This window comes from Sorex araneus, chromosome 3 (genome assembly GCF_027595985.1).
Source record: "Sorex araneus isolate mSorAra2 chromosome 3, mSorAra2.pri, whole genome shotgun sequence".
NCBI lineage: Eukaryota > Metazoa > Chordata > Mammalia > Eulipotyphla > Soricidae > Sorex > Sorex araneus.
The window spans coordinates 30,340,654-30,360,100 of record NC_073304.1 but is presented as its reverse complement, the minus strand read 5'-3'; the positions used below and the strand labels follow the sequence as shown (position 1 = coordinate 30,360,100).

General features: G+C 39.8%; 1 protein-coding gene across 5 annotated transcripts in view; it reads right to left on the bottom strand.

Moving 5' to 3' along the window:
- SLC8A3 (solute carrier family 8 member A3) overlaps positions 1–19,447 on the bottom strand; it is a 164,301-nt gene that overhangs the window by 126,581 nt on the left and 18,273 nt on the right. For all 5 annotated transcript variants that reach the window (XM_055132015.1, XM_055132014.1, XM_055132016.1 and 2 more), the window contains exon 2: positions 15,914–17,759. In XM_055132015.1, the coding sequence (XP_054987990.1) occupies positions 15,914–17,697 (1,784 nt within the window). In that variant the 5' untranslated portion in view covers positions 17,698–17,759. The remainder of the gene's footprint in view (positions 1–15,913; positions 17,760–19,447) is intronic.

The window sequence follows — 19,447 nt, the reverse complement described above, 5'->3', positions numbered from 1 at the left end:
GCAGATATCTCTCTGGACTTAGTTACTAAAATACTAAATTACAGAAACCCAAAACTGAGAGGCCGCTAAGTGTGGTCACTCGACCTCACACTTCTTCATCCTCAGCAATGGAAAACAAATTACCTAATGCTTCCTTTTCAGCAGGTCTGACTTTAGGGGAGAGACTCTCCAAACAATAATAGTGAGTTTTGTTGAAATATTGTATGCAATCAAAGTGAAAGTAAAGTGAAATTTATTAGTTACACAGGCGGGGGGGGGGGCTTAGGGTGGGGGGGCTAGGGGCGTGGGGGTGTTTGGGGTGTGAGGGGGCGGGGTGGAGCTATACTGGGATTCTTGGTGGTGGAATATGAGCACTGGTGAAGGGATGGGTATTCGAGCATTGTATAACTGAGATTTAAACCTGAAAACTTTGTAACTTTGTAACTTTCCACAATAAAAAATTTAAAAAAAAATATGATGGCTGGAGGAATCAGTCAAAATGGGAGATGTGTGCCGAAAGTAGATAATAGACCAAACATGATGACCTCTCAATGTCCTCAGTGTCTGTGCTGCAAGCCATTGTTAGGGCAGGACTGCCCTGGGCGGGGCCAAAGACAATGAAAACCGTATATTTTCCACTCAGGCCTCTGCTATCTGCTTGCTCCAAGAGGAATGTGCGGGCTCCTGAGCTACGACCATATAAGGGTATAATATAAACAGATAGCCTCCCGGGCCCGGGGTCAGCCCTCGGACCCGTGCAGGCGCTTATGCAATTGTGACCTGTAAATCTATAGGCTGGACAAGCAGATGGACCTAATGGGATTGGAGGGAGAGGCATGTCGAATTATGAACTTATTGGCTAGGGAACGCGCGGGTTTTCACTAAGCTCTGCACATGGGACTTGCGTGTCGCTATGTGCGTGTGCACGACCCTGGCTAGCCAGCTTAATAAACTACCCGCTTGCTAATTGCATCCCTGTGTGGTCCTTGTCTGCGGTCGGAGATCCAGAATTGTACCCTAACAGCCATAATGCCCAAAAGGAGAGAGAGAGAGTATGGGGAATATTGTCTGCCATGGAGGCAGGGGAGGGTGGGAAAGGAGTGGGTATACCGGGGATATTGGTGGTGGGAAATGTGCACTGGTGGAGGGATGGGTGTTTGATCATTGTGTGGTTGTAACCCAAACATGAAACCTTGTAACTGTCTCACAGTGATTCAATAAAATTTAAAAAAGAAAGAAAAGAGCACCACCATGCATAGTTTGTTTCCTATGAATTACCAGTCTTCTGGATATTATTGTGAAGCTAGTTCTTTCTATGTAAATTCCTTCTTGATTACCAACAACAAAAAATATATATATAGCTGAGACAGTAAGCAGAAAGCAACCCAGTATAGATGATAATAGCTTAAAGGAAGGGGAACCAGACAACCAAGCAAGTGAGGAGTTGAGTTAAAGGAAATGGGAAGAGAGCACTAAATGGAAATGAAAGGCCCTGAGTATGTGTAAGCCAGAGCACTAGCATCTCATGTCTGGAGCATACACAGTAGAGGAAGAAGGAAGAAGAGATATGCTTAAAAGAAAAGAGCATGCAAAGCAAGAAATAAAGTGAGCACATGCAAAAGAATTTGCACCACAGCTCAAAAAGACAAGGGTGGGGGATAGCTGAGCCCATGTAGGATAAGTGTAGGATAAAGGAGGAACAAAACAAAAATTTGATAAATGAATAAAAAAGCAAAAACTTGATAAATCAAGACCAAAAAGATAAACCTGAAAGAATATGACCCTGGAAGAAGGAGAAATGGCAGTCTTCAGAATTCATAATTTTTTGCTGCCCTACTCTGAGTATAAAGTCACTAACAAGATGTCATTCGTTTTGAAAGTCCAACTAAACAAACTAGTACAGGGATTTGTTTGGTTGTGCATAGTTGGTTCTTCATGAACCTGAGCACCAAGTGGTAACTGAACCGGAGTCAGGGAGGGATTTGTTAATCAGGCTTCGTACTGATACTTCCCTAGGGAGGGGAAAGATGGTGCATATTGACCACTAAACTTAAACAGTGATTAGCAGTCACTGAGTGCTGTAAAAACGAAATGTTCTCACAGTCATTCCACTACCAACATTAACATCACTATTTATCCAGGTAACTTCAATCTTGGGTGCTGGGTAGATTGTAGGAATGGAGACATTATTCTTTTTTTTAATTAATTAATTTATTTATTTATTAGTTAATCACCATGAGGGTACAGTAACATATTTACACATTTTCATACTTGTGTTTCCCTCATACAATGTTCGAGCACCCCTTCCTCTACCAGTGTCCATTCTCCACCACCAGTGAACCCAGTATCCCTCCCACCTCCCAATCCCCCCTCCCCCCACCCCCCCTCCCTCCATCTGTGGCAGGGCATTCCCTTTTGTTCTCTCTCTCTCCTTTTGGGTGTTGTGGTCCGCAATAGGGGTACTGAGTGGCCATCGTGTTCAATCTATAGTCTACTTTCAGCACACATCTCCCCTCTCGAGTGGGTCCTCCAACCAGAGCTTACTTGATGTTCCCTTCTCTATCTGAACTGCCTTTTTTGGAGACATTATGCTTATAAAAGAAAAGTAGCATGTCACCTGAGAATGTTTACTGGTGCCTTTATTCATGGTCATTTAGAAAACTCCTCAAAGCATTTGATTTCCATAAAATGCTATGATATTATACAGAATTTAAATATAAGACTTTGTAGATCAAAGAGTCCCACTCTACAATGAGCTATTATATATTCCTGACTCTATGCCAGGATTTTCAATTGGACTGTAGTAGAAAATTTTAGTTTCTTAAAACAAAAATATAAGCAAAATAATCCAAACAGCAATACTTTGACTAAGCTGAAGATCACAGCTCTGACCTCTGTGGTCTTTCTCATGGAGTTGATGGGGCAGAGCCAAAGGGTCGAGAAGAAATAAATGCTCATGTGTCATCCAAATACATCTGAGGAGTTGAATTTGGGTAAGAATGAGCTACCCTCCCACCTACTTTAATTTACCCAAGTATCCATTTCCATTACTCATATGCATACTTGAAGAAACTTCAAGTATGGCGGGAGTATAAAATGAGGCCCCATAGCCATGCCACTGGAATCCGAGCAGGCTGTTTTCACTTGGGGTGCCCCAGTGGGGGGCAGGTGAGAACCTTCCCCACCCCAAGGGACCCAGCTCTGGCAGCCAACCTCCACTACCCAACCGCTGCGATGTTCCAGGCGCCTTCTGGACATTATCAGACACTTTCTACCCATTTTCCATAATTACCACACCATATTTGATGGAGTTCAGACAGTAGGCAACAAATCATAGAGAGTAATACACACACACACACACACACACACACACACACACACACACACACACACACCTCTTGGAAAGCCCAGCAAACTACTGAGAGTATCTTGCCCACATGGGCAGAGCCTGGCAAGCTACCCATGGTGTATTCAATATGCCAAAAACAGTAACGATAGGTCTCATTCCGCTGACCCTGAAAGAGCCTCCAATCACTGGGAAAGATGAGTAAGGAGAGGCTGCTAAAATCTCAGGGCTGGGAGGAATAGAGACTTTACTGGTGCCTGCTCACGTAAATCGACGAACAACGGAATGACAGTGATACAGTGATATCTTGATATATATTCTAAAGTCTCCACTCATATTCATTTAGCCTGCAAGTCTTGAAGAGGGAAAAATGTAGTTTAAAAATCCTATTTAAAATGTTCCATTGTCCTGTTAGGCATCCCTATTCAATGATTGACTTCTAAATGGATTCCCTTCTTCAGAACAACTCTGAGCTGAGCATACAGCTCCACTGTGAATCTCTTAAAGCCAAAGGAGAGCCAGCCACTAACCCAAGCTTGAAGGAAATCTTATTACTGGTGTCAGGCACTGAAGGCAGAAGAAATGAGAAAGGGAAAGAAGAGAGCTAAGGAAATTAGCACTGCCTCTTTCCCAGGCCTACCCTCACTAAGCTTATAGTTTGTAACCTGAAGTGCAGAAAAAGCATTCTAGAGCCCAATCATTTCTCTTGATGCTTGAAAAACGACCACCTAAAACTTTACTGAGCCACAAAAAAAAAGAATCTGCTGTTTTTGTAGAATGTAAAAAATATGAAATTGTGAGATAGAGAGATAGTACAGCAGGAAGAACATTTGTCTTGCACATAGCTAATCCGGATTCAATCCCTGATACCCCATATGGTCCCTAAACCCCACTAAGAGTTATCCTTGAACACCGCTGGATGTGATCCCCCCCAAAAAAAAACCCAAAAAGTGTAATTGTGTTATAGAGCAGCCCAGATGTTTACACAGTTTTCCTAAAATAAATTAGACATTCTTATTCCCAATACTATTTATATTAATGTGTTAGAAATAAAATGTTGCTACACCACACTCAACACCAAAGTACTAGCACCTCTTACCATTGTCTCTGGGTCCCTTCTCACTGTACCTCCTTCCTCACACTCAGCAAACTCGGCTCTATAGGCAAATTCTCAGGATCTGTTACCATTGGCCATTGTTCGTAACCTTACTAAGTTTCTTTATACTCCGTAAACGGGAAAGATAATTTGATATTTGTTCCTCTCTCTTTGACTTTCTTTGTTAAGCATGATACCCTCCAGTTTCATCCAAGTTGCAGCAAACTACAGGATTTCATCTTTTCTTAAGTTCAATAGTGTTTCATTATGTACATATAACACAATTTCTTTACCTACACATCTACTCTTGGGCACATAGATTGTCTCAGATCTTTGCTATTGTGAATAGAACTGCAATTAACATAAGGATGCAATTATCTCTTTGAGTTAATGGTTTTGTGCTTTTCAGGTAGATGCCAAGAAGTAGAATCACTAGGACAAATGGAAGTTCAATTCTTAATGTTCTTAGAAATCCCGACACTGTTTTCTATAGAAGCTGAACCAGATGACATTCCCACCAACAGTGGATGTGGATTCCTTTTCTCAAAAATCCTCATCAGCACTGTTTCTGGTTTTTTGAGACAGGTCAATGTCACTGGTACACGGTGATATCCAATGTCAGTTTGATTTGCATTTTCATAGTGAGTGATAAAGAGGACTTTTTAATTTCCTCATTGGCCATCTGTATGTCTTTGAGGAAGTGCTTGTTCAGTTATTCTCCTTATCTTTTATGTGGTTAGTTTTAAGTTGCTTATTTTGAGGAGTGCTTTGTAAATCTTGGGTATTAGCCCTATATCTGTTGTGTGATAGGGTGACTATTTTATCCCACTCTGTTGAGTATCTTTTTGTTCTAGTCATTGTTTCTTTCACAGTGTAGAAACTTTTAAGTTTGATGTGGTTCCATTTGTTTATTTTTGCTTGTTTTCTTGGTCAATGGTATTTAACCATTGAAGAAGACTCTGAAGTCAGTATTATAAAGATTTCTGCCTATGTTTTGTCCCCGATGTATTTTATAGATTTGGACCTAATATTGAGATCTTTTATTCATTTTGAAATAACTTTTTGTATATGTGTTGAGATAGGAGTTGAGATTCTTTTTTTGCATATTGCTAGTAAATTTTCCCACTACCATTTGTTCCTTGCTCCACTCCACGGATCTCGCTCCTTTGTCAAAAATGTACTGGTCATGCATTTGAGGATTTACATTCAGGCTCTTAATTCAATGATTGAGAATTGATCAAAGAGCCAACTTTAATTCACTACCAACTCTTTTGATACTATTGCCTTATAGGAGATAAAGGTCTCCCATCTCCTTGGTCCTAGGATTAATTTGGTTACTCTATAAGTTTCAGTACTCCATAAAATTTTAGTAGCATTTGGTGTTTCTAAAGATTCCATGGGAAGTTTGATGGGGACTATATTTAACCTGCATATTTCTTTGGGCAGATGGTCATTTTGAAGATGTTAATTCTTCCAATCCATAAACAGGTACATTTCCATTGCTTTATGTATCCTTAGATTTATTTTTATTACTTGTACTTTGTATAGTTCTTTCACCTATTTTTTGTTAAATTGAATCCTATGTACTTTACTTTTTAGGACACAATAGTGAATGAGATTTTTTTAATGTTTCTCTTTCTTTTCTACCTCATTGTTTGCATACAGAAATACAATAGATTTCTGTGTGTTGATTTTATAACCTGCCACCTTACTGTACTGCCATTGCTTCTAGGAGTTTTTAGGTGGAGTCTTTAAGTATTTCTATACATAATATATCATCTGCATATAATGATTGTTTGATTTCTTATTTTCCAATTTGAATCTTTGAGTATTTCTTTCATGCCTAGTTGTTGCGGCAAGAACTTCTAGTACTATATTGAATAATATTGGTGAGAATGGACATCTTTGTCTTGTGCCTGACCTTCGAGGATAGACTTTCAGTTCTTCACTATTAAGTATAAGATTAGCTGTGTATTTGTGATATATGGCTATTACTATATTGAGGAACTTTCCTTCAATCACCATTTTGTTTGAGTTTTATCATAAGTGAGTGTGAATGTCATCAACTGCTTTCTCTGCATATATTAATAAACCATGTGATTTTATATTTCCTTGTATTAATATGGTATATCACAATAATTGACTTGCATGTATTGAACCATCCTTGCATCCCTGGGATAAGTGTCATTTTATCATGGTATATTATCCTTTTAATGTATTCTTGAATTTGCTTCACTAAAATTTTGTTGAGGATATTTGCATATATGTTCATTAGGGATATTTATCTGTGAATTTTTACGATGTTTCTTTATTCTTTTGGTATGGGCATTATTGGCCTCAAAGAAACTGGAAGAATTCTCAGCCTTTAACAATATGTTAGTGATCTCTTATGGAAGGTCCGTGGGTGAAATACAATAATTTTCACACTCTTTCCTCTAAGGATAATTTTTTGTAGCATTTTCAGTGGTTTTTCAAAATATACAATACAAAAATATATTATTTCGGTTCTCCTTGGGGCAGGGATTGAGGTTTGGGATGGAAGCATCCAAAATACGGTGGTGGGAAGGTGTAATGGTGGTGGGATTGGTGTTTGAATATTAAATGTAATCAAATATTGTGAACTACTTTATAAAATAAAAATAATTTAAAAAATGAAACTGAGAGAATTCCTGTTTTTTTTTTGTGGGTTTATTTTTAAGAGTCAGGAAAAGATAGAATAAGTTCTTTGAAGATCTGGAAGAACCCATTAGTAAAACCATCTGGGCACAGGCTTTTGTTTTTGGACAGAGTTTTGATAACTATTCTAATTTACATGTTAGTAATTGGTCTGTTCAGATATTCTGCTTTTTTCTTGATGGAGTCTTGGGAGGTTACAGGAGTCCAAAAATTTATCTTTTTCTTCTAGGTTTGCTAATTTAATGGTATAAAGTTATTCATAGTACTCTTGTGGGATCTTTTGAATTTCTGTACTACCTGTTGTCACTTCTCCCCTTACATTTCAAATCTAACTTATTATAGTTTTATTGTTTAATATTTATAAGTCTAGCTAAGAGTTTATCAATCTTATTTATCCTTCAAAAAAAGAGCTCTTGTTTTCATTGACCTCTTTGAGAATTTTTATTTGTTTGTTTGTTTGTTTCGATATTGAGGGCTTCCACTCTTAGTTTTATTATTTCCCTCTTTTTTTATTTACTTTGGGCTTCTTTTGTTCTTTTCTAATATCTTCATAGGTATAATTAGGTTTATATCTGGGCCTTTTCTTGTTTGCTTATGACTGCCTGCATTGCTATAAATTTTTCTTATAGACAGACTTTTCTGTGATCCATATGATCTGTTCATTAATATCTTCATCCTCTTTTGTTTAAAGGAATCTTTGGATTTCTCCCTTAATTTTCTATTTGGCCCCCTGGTTGTTCAGTACTGTTTCATTTCCAAGTCTTTGAGTTTTTCCCAGTTTTTTATGTGTTTAATTTCTACCTTTAAAGCATTGTAATCTGAGAATATACTTGATACCATTTCTAGCCTCTTGATTTTATGGAGACTGGTTTTGTGTACCAATATCTGGTCTATCTTAGAATTTCCCATGTGCATTTGAAAAGGATGTATATTTGAGTTTTAAGGGGTGGGGAGCTCCAGATGTTTATAAAGTTCAACCCTTCCATTTACTCCTTTGAAGTTGATGTTTCTCTATTGATTTTTTTTTTGCCCTGTTGATTTATACAGTAGTAATAAGGGGCACTAAAAATCTTCTGAAACTATTGTGTTGCAAGTATGTTGAGTGTTAAGTCTTCTTTATGTATATGATCCTTGATAATTATACAATGTCATTTTTCTTTCACTTGTAGTCTTTTAAAACTTTAAAGTCTATATTGTCTGATACAGTATAGCCATCTGAAGACTAGATGACTGGATGAAGAAACTATGGTACATATATACAATGGAATACTACTCAGCATAAGAAAAGATGAAATCATAAAATTTGCTGCTATGTGGATGAATCTAGAAAGCATCAAGCTGAGTGAAGTTAGTCACAAGGAGTGAAACAGATACAGAATACCCTCCCTAATATATTGGATATAAAGAAATGTAGTTAGGAAAAAAGCAAATGCCTACAGGTAACAAAAACTCAAAACTGGACTTTAGAAGAGAGTATATCTCTATAAGTATAGGAGGATGGAGGGATCACTGATGTCTCATGTCTTATGTGGAGAAAACTGACACTTTGGAGAAGGGTCTGGTGTTGAAATGTTTTAGGAATGAAACTCTGCCATTATCAATATTGTAAATCATGGTGCCTAAAGTATTTTTTAAATTAAAATATGGCCATCTGACCTTTTGCTAGGTAAGCAATTGCCTGTACTATTGCTTTTCAGCCCTTTGCTTTGAACCTGTATTTATCCTTACTGTTCAGAAGCCTCATAGGCAGCAAAAGGTTGGATTCAGTTTTCTGATTCATCTGGCCATTCTTTGCCCTTTTTTGATTGGCAAATTCAGACCATCAATGTTAAGTAAGATTATTGAAATGGATTCACTGCCATCATTTAGTATATATTATGATCGTTTGTGAGGTTGGTCTTTGTTTCTTTAGTCAACTTTTATTTTCTTCCCCTGAATTTAGATATCTAACTCATATGCACTGAACAGGTTTCAATAGTGTCTACTTGGTAATGGCCTTTAAGTGTCTGCCTTGAGATTACTGTGTAATTCACCTCTAAAATTCTGTGTCTGTATCCCTTGTTAAATTCAAATCAAGAAAGCCCCAGGTGCATCATAGGAGACTTTGTTATTTCTTTCCTTCTTTCTTCCATTTTATAATTTAGTTTACCACAAAAGACTTCTTTGCCTTATAAAGAAGATCATTTAGTGATTCTTTCAAAAGCAATGTAATGGCCATGAACTCCTTTATTGTTTAAGGCTTGGTGTTATTCTTTTGAATTTGAATGTAACCTAGCTGTGCAGATTATTCTTGTCGGGATGTTTATTTCATCTGATGTATTTATTATGTCAAATCATTCTCTTCTGGCCTGTAGAATTTCATTTGATAGTTGTGCTGTGAGCCTTAGGAGATTCATTTATATTTAAATTTCCTTTTTGCCTTTGCTGACCTCAGGATCCTCTGACTTTGACCTTTGTCATTTTACTTAGAATGTGTCTTAAATTTCTTCTATTTACGTTTATTTTGTTTAGAACTCTCAGCTTCCTGGAACTAGGTATTGACTCAATCTTCAGATTTGGAAAGTTCTCAGCTATATCTTCAACCAATTGGAAATTCTCACTTCCAATTCTCACTTTCCATTAAGCACATTAATATTTCTAGATTTGTACTTCCAAAGCATCTTTCACTCAAGAATTTCGATATTCTTTACAAACTTAACATTTTTCTGGTAGATTAAAATTGAAAGGTCCAAACTTGTAGCAAAATGAATTCAGTTGCCTTTAAAAGATCCTTTCCTACTCTTTCATATTGAACTGTAAAGTCACTTTCTCTCTCTAAATCTCAGTTCATGGTTTGTAAAAATGAGAGGTCAGCTATCTTTCAGCCTTAAAGCACTAAAACTGCTGAGAAGTGGTAGCACAAGTAAAAAAAAAAAATTCTACTTTGAATAAAGCCTATGCTAATTGAACACAGTAAACCATAGCAATTGCATATCTAAAGCTTGATATCTGAAGCTCTATTACCAGAAACCCCAGAGGTCCCCGAGCTTCAATAATGTTATTTTGCAGATGTGTTTCTAAAACCTGGGATACAGAAGCAAGTCACATTTTGTGAGGAGACTCAAACGTTGGCAGCAGCCATATCTTTGGAAGGTTTTACATTGTTTACAAAATGCCCAAGTGAGGGGCTGGAGCGATAGCACAGCAGGTAGGGCATTTGCCTTGCATGTGGCTGACCTGGGTTCGATTCCCAGCATCCCATATGGTCCCTTGAACACCGCCAGAGGTGATCCTGAGTGCAGAGCCAGGAGTAACCCCTGTGCATTGCCAGGTGTGACCCAAAAAGCAAAAAAAAAAAAAAAAGATGCAAAATGCCCAAGTGATATGTAGTGTTCACAAAGCAAAGGCATCTTCTACTGACATGAACCTGTCCAAAGTATGCAGTCTCTCTGATGTTAAATTTATAATAGCCTGAGTTTTAATTAGTCATGTTAAAATGTCATTCTTTTTTTTTATTTTATTGAATCACCATGAGATAGTTACAAGCTTTCATGTTTGGGTTACAATCTCACAATGATCAAACACCCATCCCTCCACTAGTGCACATTCCCCACCACCAATATTCCGGGTATACCCCCCCTTTCCCACCATGGCAGACAATATTCCTCATACTCTCTCTATTTTTGGGCCTTATGGCTTGCAACACAGACACTGAGAGGTCATCATGTTTGGTCCATTATCTACTTTCGGCATGCATCTGCCATCACAACTGGTTCCTCCAGCCATCATTTTCTTAGTGATCCCTTCTCTATTCCATCTGCCTTCTCCCCTCCGCTCATGAAGCAGGCTCCCAGCTATGGGGCAATCCTCCTGGCCCTTGTCTCTACTGTCCTTGGGTGTCAGCCTCATGTGATGTTATTCTATACTCCACAAATGAGTGCAGTCCTTCTATGTCTGTCCCTCTCTTTCTGACACTAAAATGTCATTCTCACATCATCTGTTTCAGTATTATATCCTAAAGGAAGGTTACCTTAAAAAACTTGAACAGTGGGGCTTGATTCAGGGCTCAGTGACTAAACACACCTGATCCCCAGAGTTTCCTGTACATACCAAGCATATTCCCAGCAGCCCTGCTCTTTGGACTTCCCAGCACCACAACAGACACTACGGTCTCTGCTACTAAAGATGTGTACACACTATGGCTAAGAATGTGACCCTCCCAGAAGCATGTGTGAGCACAATAGTTGCCCTTAACACACAACACAACTAAATAAAGTGACCATATGTGTGCAAGCAACACAACTAAAGAGTGTGACCCCAGCCACCCCCAGTAAGCACGACAATTAAGATGTATTCAAACACTACAGATAAAGTGCCCACATATATGTGTAAGTACAACAGTCAGATGTGTGAAGCCATAAATAGCACCACAATCAAGTGTGCAAGTCCCAAAGCCAAACATGCATGACCCATGATCCTTGAAACAACAAAATGGAGTGAAAGGGGAAATATGAAGAAGAATAAAATTAAAGATAAAATAAAGGATATTTGGGGATGGTTTGAGTGATGAGAGCACATCCTAAAACATTTAAGATTCTGAGTACTACATGACCCCCTAAGCACTTTCAGGGGTGCCCTGGTGGTCTCTGAGCACTGCTAGAACGCAAGCACTGAATCATCAGCTTTACATTAAGTATCACTGAGTATAGCCCCAGCTCCCAAGCACATTGGGATTGGCCCTTTTGTAAAATAGCAAAACAAAAAAACCTCCAATCATAATAAAAATTAAAACTTAAAAGCTGTCACACATAGCAAGGAGTTTTTACTCTCTTTTTATAGAACTTTTCTGAACCATACCCCTTTCTACTGGTGTTTTGATTTGTCTGAGATGGGAAATTAGGTCCTTAAGGGCTGAAGTGTCAGCCTGTCTATTCACATATCTATCTCCAGCACTTAGTCATGTACATACTACATAGCAGGCATACTATAAGTGTTGAATGATTAAGCATTTTCTATGAGCAGACACTATGCTATAGATGCATTTTCTAACATAGCCCTATATTTCTAATATATTAAAATTATTCCTATCAGTTCAACAAAGTATCTGGGACTCATTGCAGAAAAGTGACTTACTCAAAATTAAACCTCTGGTTAATGATGGATTTACATCTATTTGTTAGACTCCAAGTTGCAAGATTTTTCCATCCTACCACAGCACTGCGGACACCTTTGAAAAAGTAAAACAGAAAATCAGGCTAGTGAATTTACAGACCCAATATTAATGACAGGGCAGAGGCCATGCTTTAGCCTGATTTGATTTACAGGAGTGTGGTAACAGCAAAATTGCCACTGCTACCAGGAACAGAAGGCAAAGAAAGCTACACAAAGAGCAAAGAATTAGAAAGTAGATTTGTCCTGAGAGATGGCACAGAGCACTGCCTCATATGTGAAAAACACTGGGTTTGAGCCCAAGAACAGTTCTGCGAAATTCTGGAGACCCCTGAGCACTGTGGAGAGTAGTATTTTTGCAAACCACAAAAATAAGGTGGAAATTGTGTTCCAGGTATAAGACAAGTTCTGCCTAAATACCCTGAGGTTTCAACTTCAGTTTTTAGATCAGTATTGCAATTAGCAGTGTCTCATGTAAGAGCAGAGATCTATAGAAGTTGGAGTTGAAAGTGGGGAATGGAAAGCAAGCATTGGTGATCCAATTAAGCAAGTCACTTGGAAAGCCACTTTCCTGACTGGGTCTAATGGTTTAGTTAAGAGCTTGATTGCTTAGGACTACAGCATCAGGAACTTGTTAAAAATGCAGCATCTCAAGCCCTACTTTTCTAGATCATTTGAATAATAATCTGCATTCTAGCAAACTCACTGCATGACTCCTAAGCATATTAAAATTTGAGAAACACTTTTCTAGAAAATATTCTAAGGGCCTTTATGGCTAATATGTTATGAACTTAGGCTAGGGATCTTAAAGATAACCAAAAAGTTAAAACAAAAAACTACATGCTTGTGAATTAGGCCACACAAAGATCCAAATAATCTGATCTGTCCAATAATGTCTTCTGAAGAATACTGTTAATCCATCGATATTACTATTAATTGCCTTATTGAATGAGCATAAATGATGTACTAGGAACATTGAATCAGTATCTTAAATTATCATAACAGTCCTGCAATTGTGCCAATGAGAAAATAATCTCTAAGTTAATAAAATGTTCTAATGCTGCGTAGGTAAGTCAGCTGAAGAACCAGAGTTTTAATCCAGAGTACCTATTTTGTATGCTACATCACACTTCCTCTAGATGTAAAATTACAATTGCTGAAGTATTAAGAGCAGGACTTACATGTGAGTATAGGTCAGTACCTCTTCAACTCAGTAGTCTGTACTGAAGAAGACCAGGGAGTAAATCAATGCTGAGGATTTTTTTAATTAGTTTAAAAGAAAACATGCAAAGGAATACATGGGAACATAAATTGGTTCATCAAACCTGATTACCTGGACGAGAAGTTCAGATTTGAGGAAGCTAAAATAAAACTAGTATCATCCAGAAGTGCAGTCATTTTACATGAAGCTATGATTCAAGCTAAAAACTAAAATGGCAGAGAAAGGCTTAGTCATATGCATAGATCATAAGTGTATAATAGGTTATTATGGTATGGAGGGAAGAGTCAAGTCTCTAGTCTCTCAAAAACTACCTTCCAGTGTTCTTGGTAGATAAATTCTAATTTGAAGATCCCTCATATCTGTCAAATTCTTCCCCGTGGCATGGTTTTGATGCAATTTAAAGTTTGACAACAATCTCTTATATAATGTCACTGCCATCAATGTTTATACAACTTCATAGAGTTTGTCTTCCTAGCAAAGATCTGTCCCTCATCTGTATGTATAAGCGCTTTCCCCAGAGCACATATAAATAGATGGTATCCTCTGGAAGGCACGGGTTTTTACTTATACTAACAAATGATTACCCCTCCCAGCAAAATCACTAAACAGAGCTCTAATAAATCAAGTTGTCAATGACTATTTTACTTTAGGAGACAATATCCCTTGTTCCATCTTTGGATAGTGCAAATATAACCAACATTGAACACCAGTGTCTATAGCTCAGGAAATACTTCAGCTGGCAAGAGTTGCAGAGAGATCTTACCCTGCCTCCAGGCAAGGAAAGTATTTCTACTTCCATTTACAAATGAAACGGTTCAGTTTAGTTTAGGAAAGACTCCATAACGTGCCCAACGTCACATTATTAGGAAGAGATAAAGAAAGGATAAGTAGCAAGTCCACAATGGCTAGCTCATTCACTCATTCACTCACACTTATTCACTCTCTCACACTCACTCACTCACACTCACCCATACACTCGCACTCATTCACTCACTCAAACTCATTCGCTCACACTCATTCACTCAATCAAACTCATTCACTCACTCAGTCACATTCATTCACTCACTCACACTCATTCACTCACACTCACTCATACACACTCACTCATTCACACACACTTACTCACACACTCATTCACTCATCGCTGTCAGCAGAATCAAACCCCTTTGACCTCTGTCACATGGCCAGACCTGGAGAGAAGCATATCTATGGTGCTCCTCCTCCCTCTGATTCATAAACCCCTTTTCCACTAGCTCTTTTTGTTGCTTTTCTAGAAGTTGCATACTTTCTTTTCCCACTAAGGGTATTATTAATGAGTTCTTGGAGCAACTTGACATGTTCTGCCTATATTGCCTTTCTGTTACTCACACTTTCTTCTACTAGTGTTTATTGTTTGTGGACATAAACAGCAATTCTTAGCCAAGTTTCTCTTCTCTTACTCACATCCTGGTTGGCCACCCTAGTTGATCTGCTCTAAATTATCTTAGAAGTAGCAAACCTGGAGGACAATGTTTCTGATTTCTTCTTCAAAGCTGCCTACATGAGAAAATGACAAGACACCCAGTACTCACTCCAAGGGGGATAAGGGCCACATACATGCAACCCCCCAGAATTCGAAGGACTAAATAAGCAATGACCTGGGAAATAATCCAGGAGAATTCTGGGCTACAAAAATGCAAATATATTTCCTCTCCTGATTCCTCAGAGGCTTCTCCCTCACTGCGTGTTCAGATTATGGTGCTTAGACCTAAGACTAGAGACAGCTGGCAACTGACCTGGGAACTCTTGCTTCTGTAAAGACCCAGGCCATATGGACTCACCTTACCTAGGCTAGGTAAGTCTTACACTGAAAAATAGCCTGTGGGCACTTGAAAGAGATTTCAGAGTTTCAATCAATTTTGCAATTTTCAGATGGAAGGAAAGGGACCTGAAATCTGTTTCTACAACAATGATACAGTAATGAAGGGTGGGGGGATGGGAGCTAATGTCATTTGCTTTATTGCATCCTGAGTGGGCCATTGGTGCCTCAAAATTATATTAATCAGTTTCAAAACTCACACACAAGCAAGCCCTTAGCATGAAGAAAGGAAGGAGTGACCAGATGTTCACCTAGTTCTTGATTAGTCACAAGAATTTGCCAAAAATTGATATTAAAAGTTCAGTCAGTTCACACCTCCACCAGCCATCATTGTGAGGTTCAATGGTCAAGATGTTCTGTGTCCTTAGATCCTGCCACCAGGTTCCTCGCCCCAAAACAATTTAAAGAGAGAAAAATGAAAAGAAGGTTTGGAATCAGAACCTGCCAGCAGTATCTGTTGATCCTGTATACCTGTGATGGAACCAAAGTTTGACATTAACACGAATACAAGGAAAAGTGAGTGGGACAGAAGGATAGAAGGAGATGGTAAGGAATGGAGGGGATGTAGAGTATGCAAAGGTTACTTACACAGTTTCATCATTCTTGAACTCCAGCTCCCCATATGCATCTTCAAAATCCTCACCACCGCCCTTGGCTGTCCCTTCAACTGTCCTAAAAGGAACGATGACTGTGCCCCGGGCACCTGATGTCCGCAGAACCTTGACCTCCATGACACCAATACTCTCACTGATATGAATAGTGTCACATTCAAAAGTGAAGATGCCTGCATGGTCATCATCCAGGATAGTGACTGTGGCCACACAAGGGGACGTCAGGACAGCCCGAGGCAGGGGAAGACTGTTAAGTACAGCTGCAGGCATCTCCTCCTCTGGCTGCTCTTCCTCTACACGAACATTGCTCAACCTCACGAAGAAATGTTCATCCTCCTCAAAAATGTCATCATCGATGATGCCCACAGAGAACTCTTTCTGGGTCTCTCCTGGCTTCAGAACCACTGTGCCTTCTGTGAATTCATAGTCAGCCCCTGCGTTGGCAGAACCGTCCTCAGTTTTGTAGTCCACGTACAGTGTCTTGGATGTGTCTCCCCCTTTCCTCACCACGGTCAGGAGCACAGCCCCACAGTTCTCCAGACACTGGTAAGAGCATGGATCAAAGAAGACCTTGGAGATAAAGTCCTCAGGCTCATCCGTGTGCACCTCACTCATACTGGACGTTTTCTTGGCTTGTTCTGCTGCATGTTTCTTCAGGATGTTGCCAGCACCAGTCATCATACGGGTGGCTTGGATCCGGTAGAAGGCGCGGCTCTTCTGTTGATGGGAAAGAGCATAGTAATTGGCCATCTCCACCAGTTGATCCAAGTCCTTCTCTGGGTGCTTTTGCTTCAGATCCTTGAGGATCCGGATCATCTCCCTGCGAGACTCATCCACTTCCTTCCCTTCCAGGGGCACCAGATTCCCATCTAGGAAGTGGGAATTCATCATTTTCCCATCCATCTCGATACCCTTGGGATTGTCACCCTCTGTCTCTATGATAATTCCTCGGTGTTTATCTGTGCGGTACTTTTTGTGCATATATTTGTAGAAGAGCATTCGCCGATCTGCCATCCAGGCGAGAAGGACGCACACTGGAAAGAAGAAGAGAGTGAGGAGGCCTTCCCAGACCTGGACCACACCAGGAGAAAAGACTGCCAGGATCATATAGAGCCAGATATAGGCAAAGATACTCCAAGCAGCAGTGACAAAGAAGACTCGTAGGTGCTTGATCTTGCGAGTCTCTCCGTCGGGAATCACATAGACACAGATGCCAATGATGATGAACATGTTGAAAGCAGCACTGCCCACGATGGTAGAAGGTCCCAGATCACCAGCAATGAACCCATGACCACACACCTCAATTAAAGAGAGGAGGATCTCAGGAGCAGAGGAGCCCAGGGCCATCAGAGTCAGATTGGAGACAGTTTCGTTCCAGACCCGGATTGTGGTTGTGCTGGTCTCTCCATTGGGCTTTTTGATCGTCACCTCTGTCTCTTGAGAAGTGATGACTTCAATAGATGCCATGAAGCGGTCAGCAATGATAGACACCCCAAGAAACATGTATATTAGGGCCACAAAATAGACAATGACCCTGGCAATCTTGTCCCCAAGGGAAGGGTTCTCTGGGTACCAGATTGGTAGGATGACACCCTCCTTGCAGTCTGATGACCCCGAACAGGACTCATTGTTCTGCCCTGTGCTGGGCACATTCCCTGAGCCACCAGCCTCTGCCCGAAGTCCATTCAGGAAGAGCACAAAAGTAATCAGCCCAAAATGGAGAAAGGCAGAAGTGAGAGGCTGCAACCTTAACCACGCCATACACGAGATCTAGCCGCTGGCTTCCACGGCAGCACCAATGGTCCTCCTGATGGGCCAGACACCTAGAAAAGACCAGAGAGTCAGGAAAAAGCACGAGGAAGATAGAGGCAGCAGATGGCTGCTCTACCAATGCAACCTGATGTTTCACCTCGAATGCCATGTCCCATTAACATATGGGGCAGCCTTTCAAAATAGAAAAAACAGATAACAATGGAAGTTACAAGGTGCTGCTCTGTCCTCAGAACTATCTGGTTTAGACTCCATTAAAAATGACTTAAAATAGCTTGGAATACTAGTAATAAAACCTAAGTGAGACTCTTCCAGCCCTATCTTCCAACCCCACTATTGTCTGTAAGAGTTCTCAAGAATTAACTTAAAATAGACAAAGTACGACTTAAATCTTCATGCCCATTCAAACCTTTTCTAGAATTTCCATCATTCTTCCACCTCCCTTCCACCCTATGTAATATAGTCAGGAATTTTAACAGAGATAGTACAGTAGGTAAAAACACTGGCCTTGCAAGCAGCAGATGCAAGTTCAGTCCCCAGCACTGCATTTGGTTCCCCAACTCTGCCAGGAGTGATACCTAAATGTAAGTCCAGGAGAATGTTCTAAGCACCCTGGGTATAGCCCAAAATACAAACAAAACATTTTTAAAGAATCTCATATACCACAGCTTGGCAAGTCTTCACATTGAGTTAAACCTTTAATAAGAGCCACTTACCCCAAATAGAACACCTGGCTCTGTGTGCAATTGAGACAACTTTGGAAAAACACCATCCCCAAACAAAAAACTTCAAGAGACAAGCTGTAATTCTGAAAATTATGAAGCCAAGAGAGGTGATTCTGTAGCAAATGTTTTGTCTGAAGAGTAGCTAAAAGAGGCCCCATAAGCTCTGCCCTTGACCCAATCCAAAGCAGTCCTCAGCCCTCCCGCAAAACACGCTTATGAAAGTTTAGACATCCTCTTACAGTAAGGTGAAGATCAGTCAGTCAGCCTCTCAGATTCCAAACACAAACACTTAGAGAGCCAAGGGGTAGAAGTCATTATTAATAAAACATGCAAGTGCTTTCAAATAAGTCTTTCTTAGCTGTTGACAAGATTAGGAGGTGACATGCAGCCTTGCCTGCTGACCTCAATCAAAAGCTGAGCATGAATTCATAAGAACGGGAAGAAACCCAACTGAAACCACAGACTTATATTTTGACTCACAAGCTCATTCAGGTAGAATAAGATTGCAAATGCCTATGCAATAGTTGAAGAAAATATAAAGCATCATCTTCCATCTCTGCTACAACCATGTGGGGTTCTGTTAGGACCAGTGAAATGCTGGTCTGCACCCACACAGCACCTGAAGTGAGTCCTTGCCTCTCCCTTCTCCACTGTTTCCCATTTTGGAAAACAGCACCCCATCCGCCTAGTTCTCACTCAGTAACAGATATTAGTCTATACTTTCTCTCCCTCCTGTTGTCTATTCAATCAAGCACTAAACCCCTCTTCATCTCAGCCCAGCTATTGCTATTCCTAATTTGATGCATCAGTGGCAGTAACTTCCAACTAATCTAATTTCTGCTATTCTCTATTCTACTTTCTTCATATAATCATAACCATCCTTTAAGAATTCTTTTAAAAAGCTATGAGGGCTGGAGCGATAGCACAACGGGTAGGGATTTGCTTTGCATGCAGCCAGCCCGGGTTTCATTCCCAGCATCCCATATAGTCCCCTGAGCACCGCTATAAGTAATTCC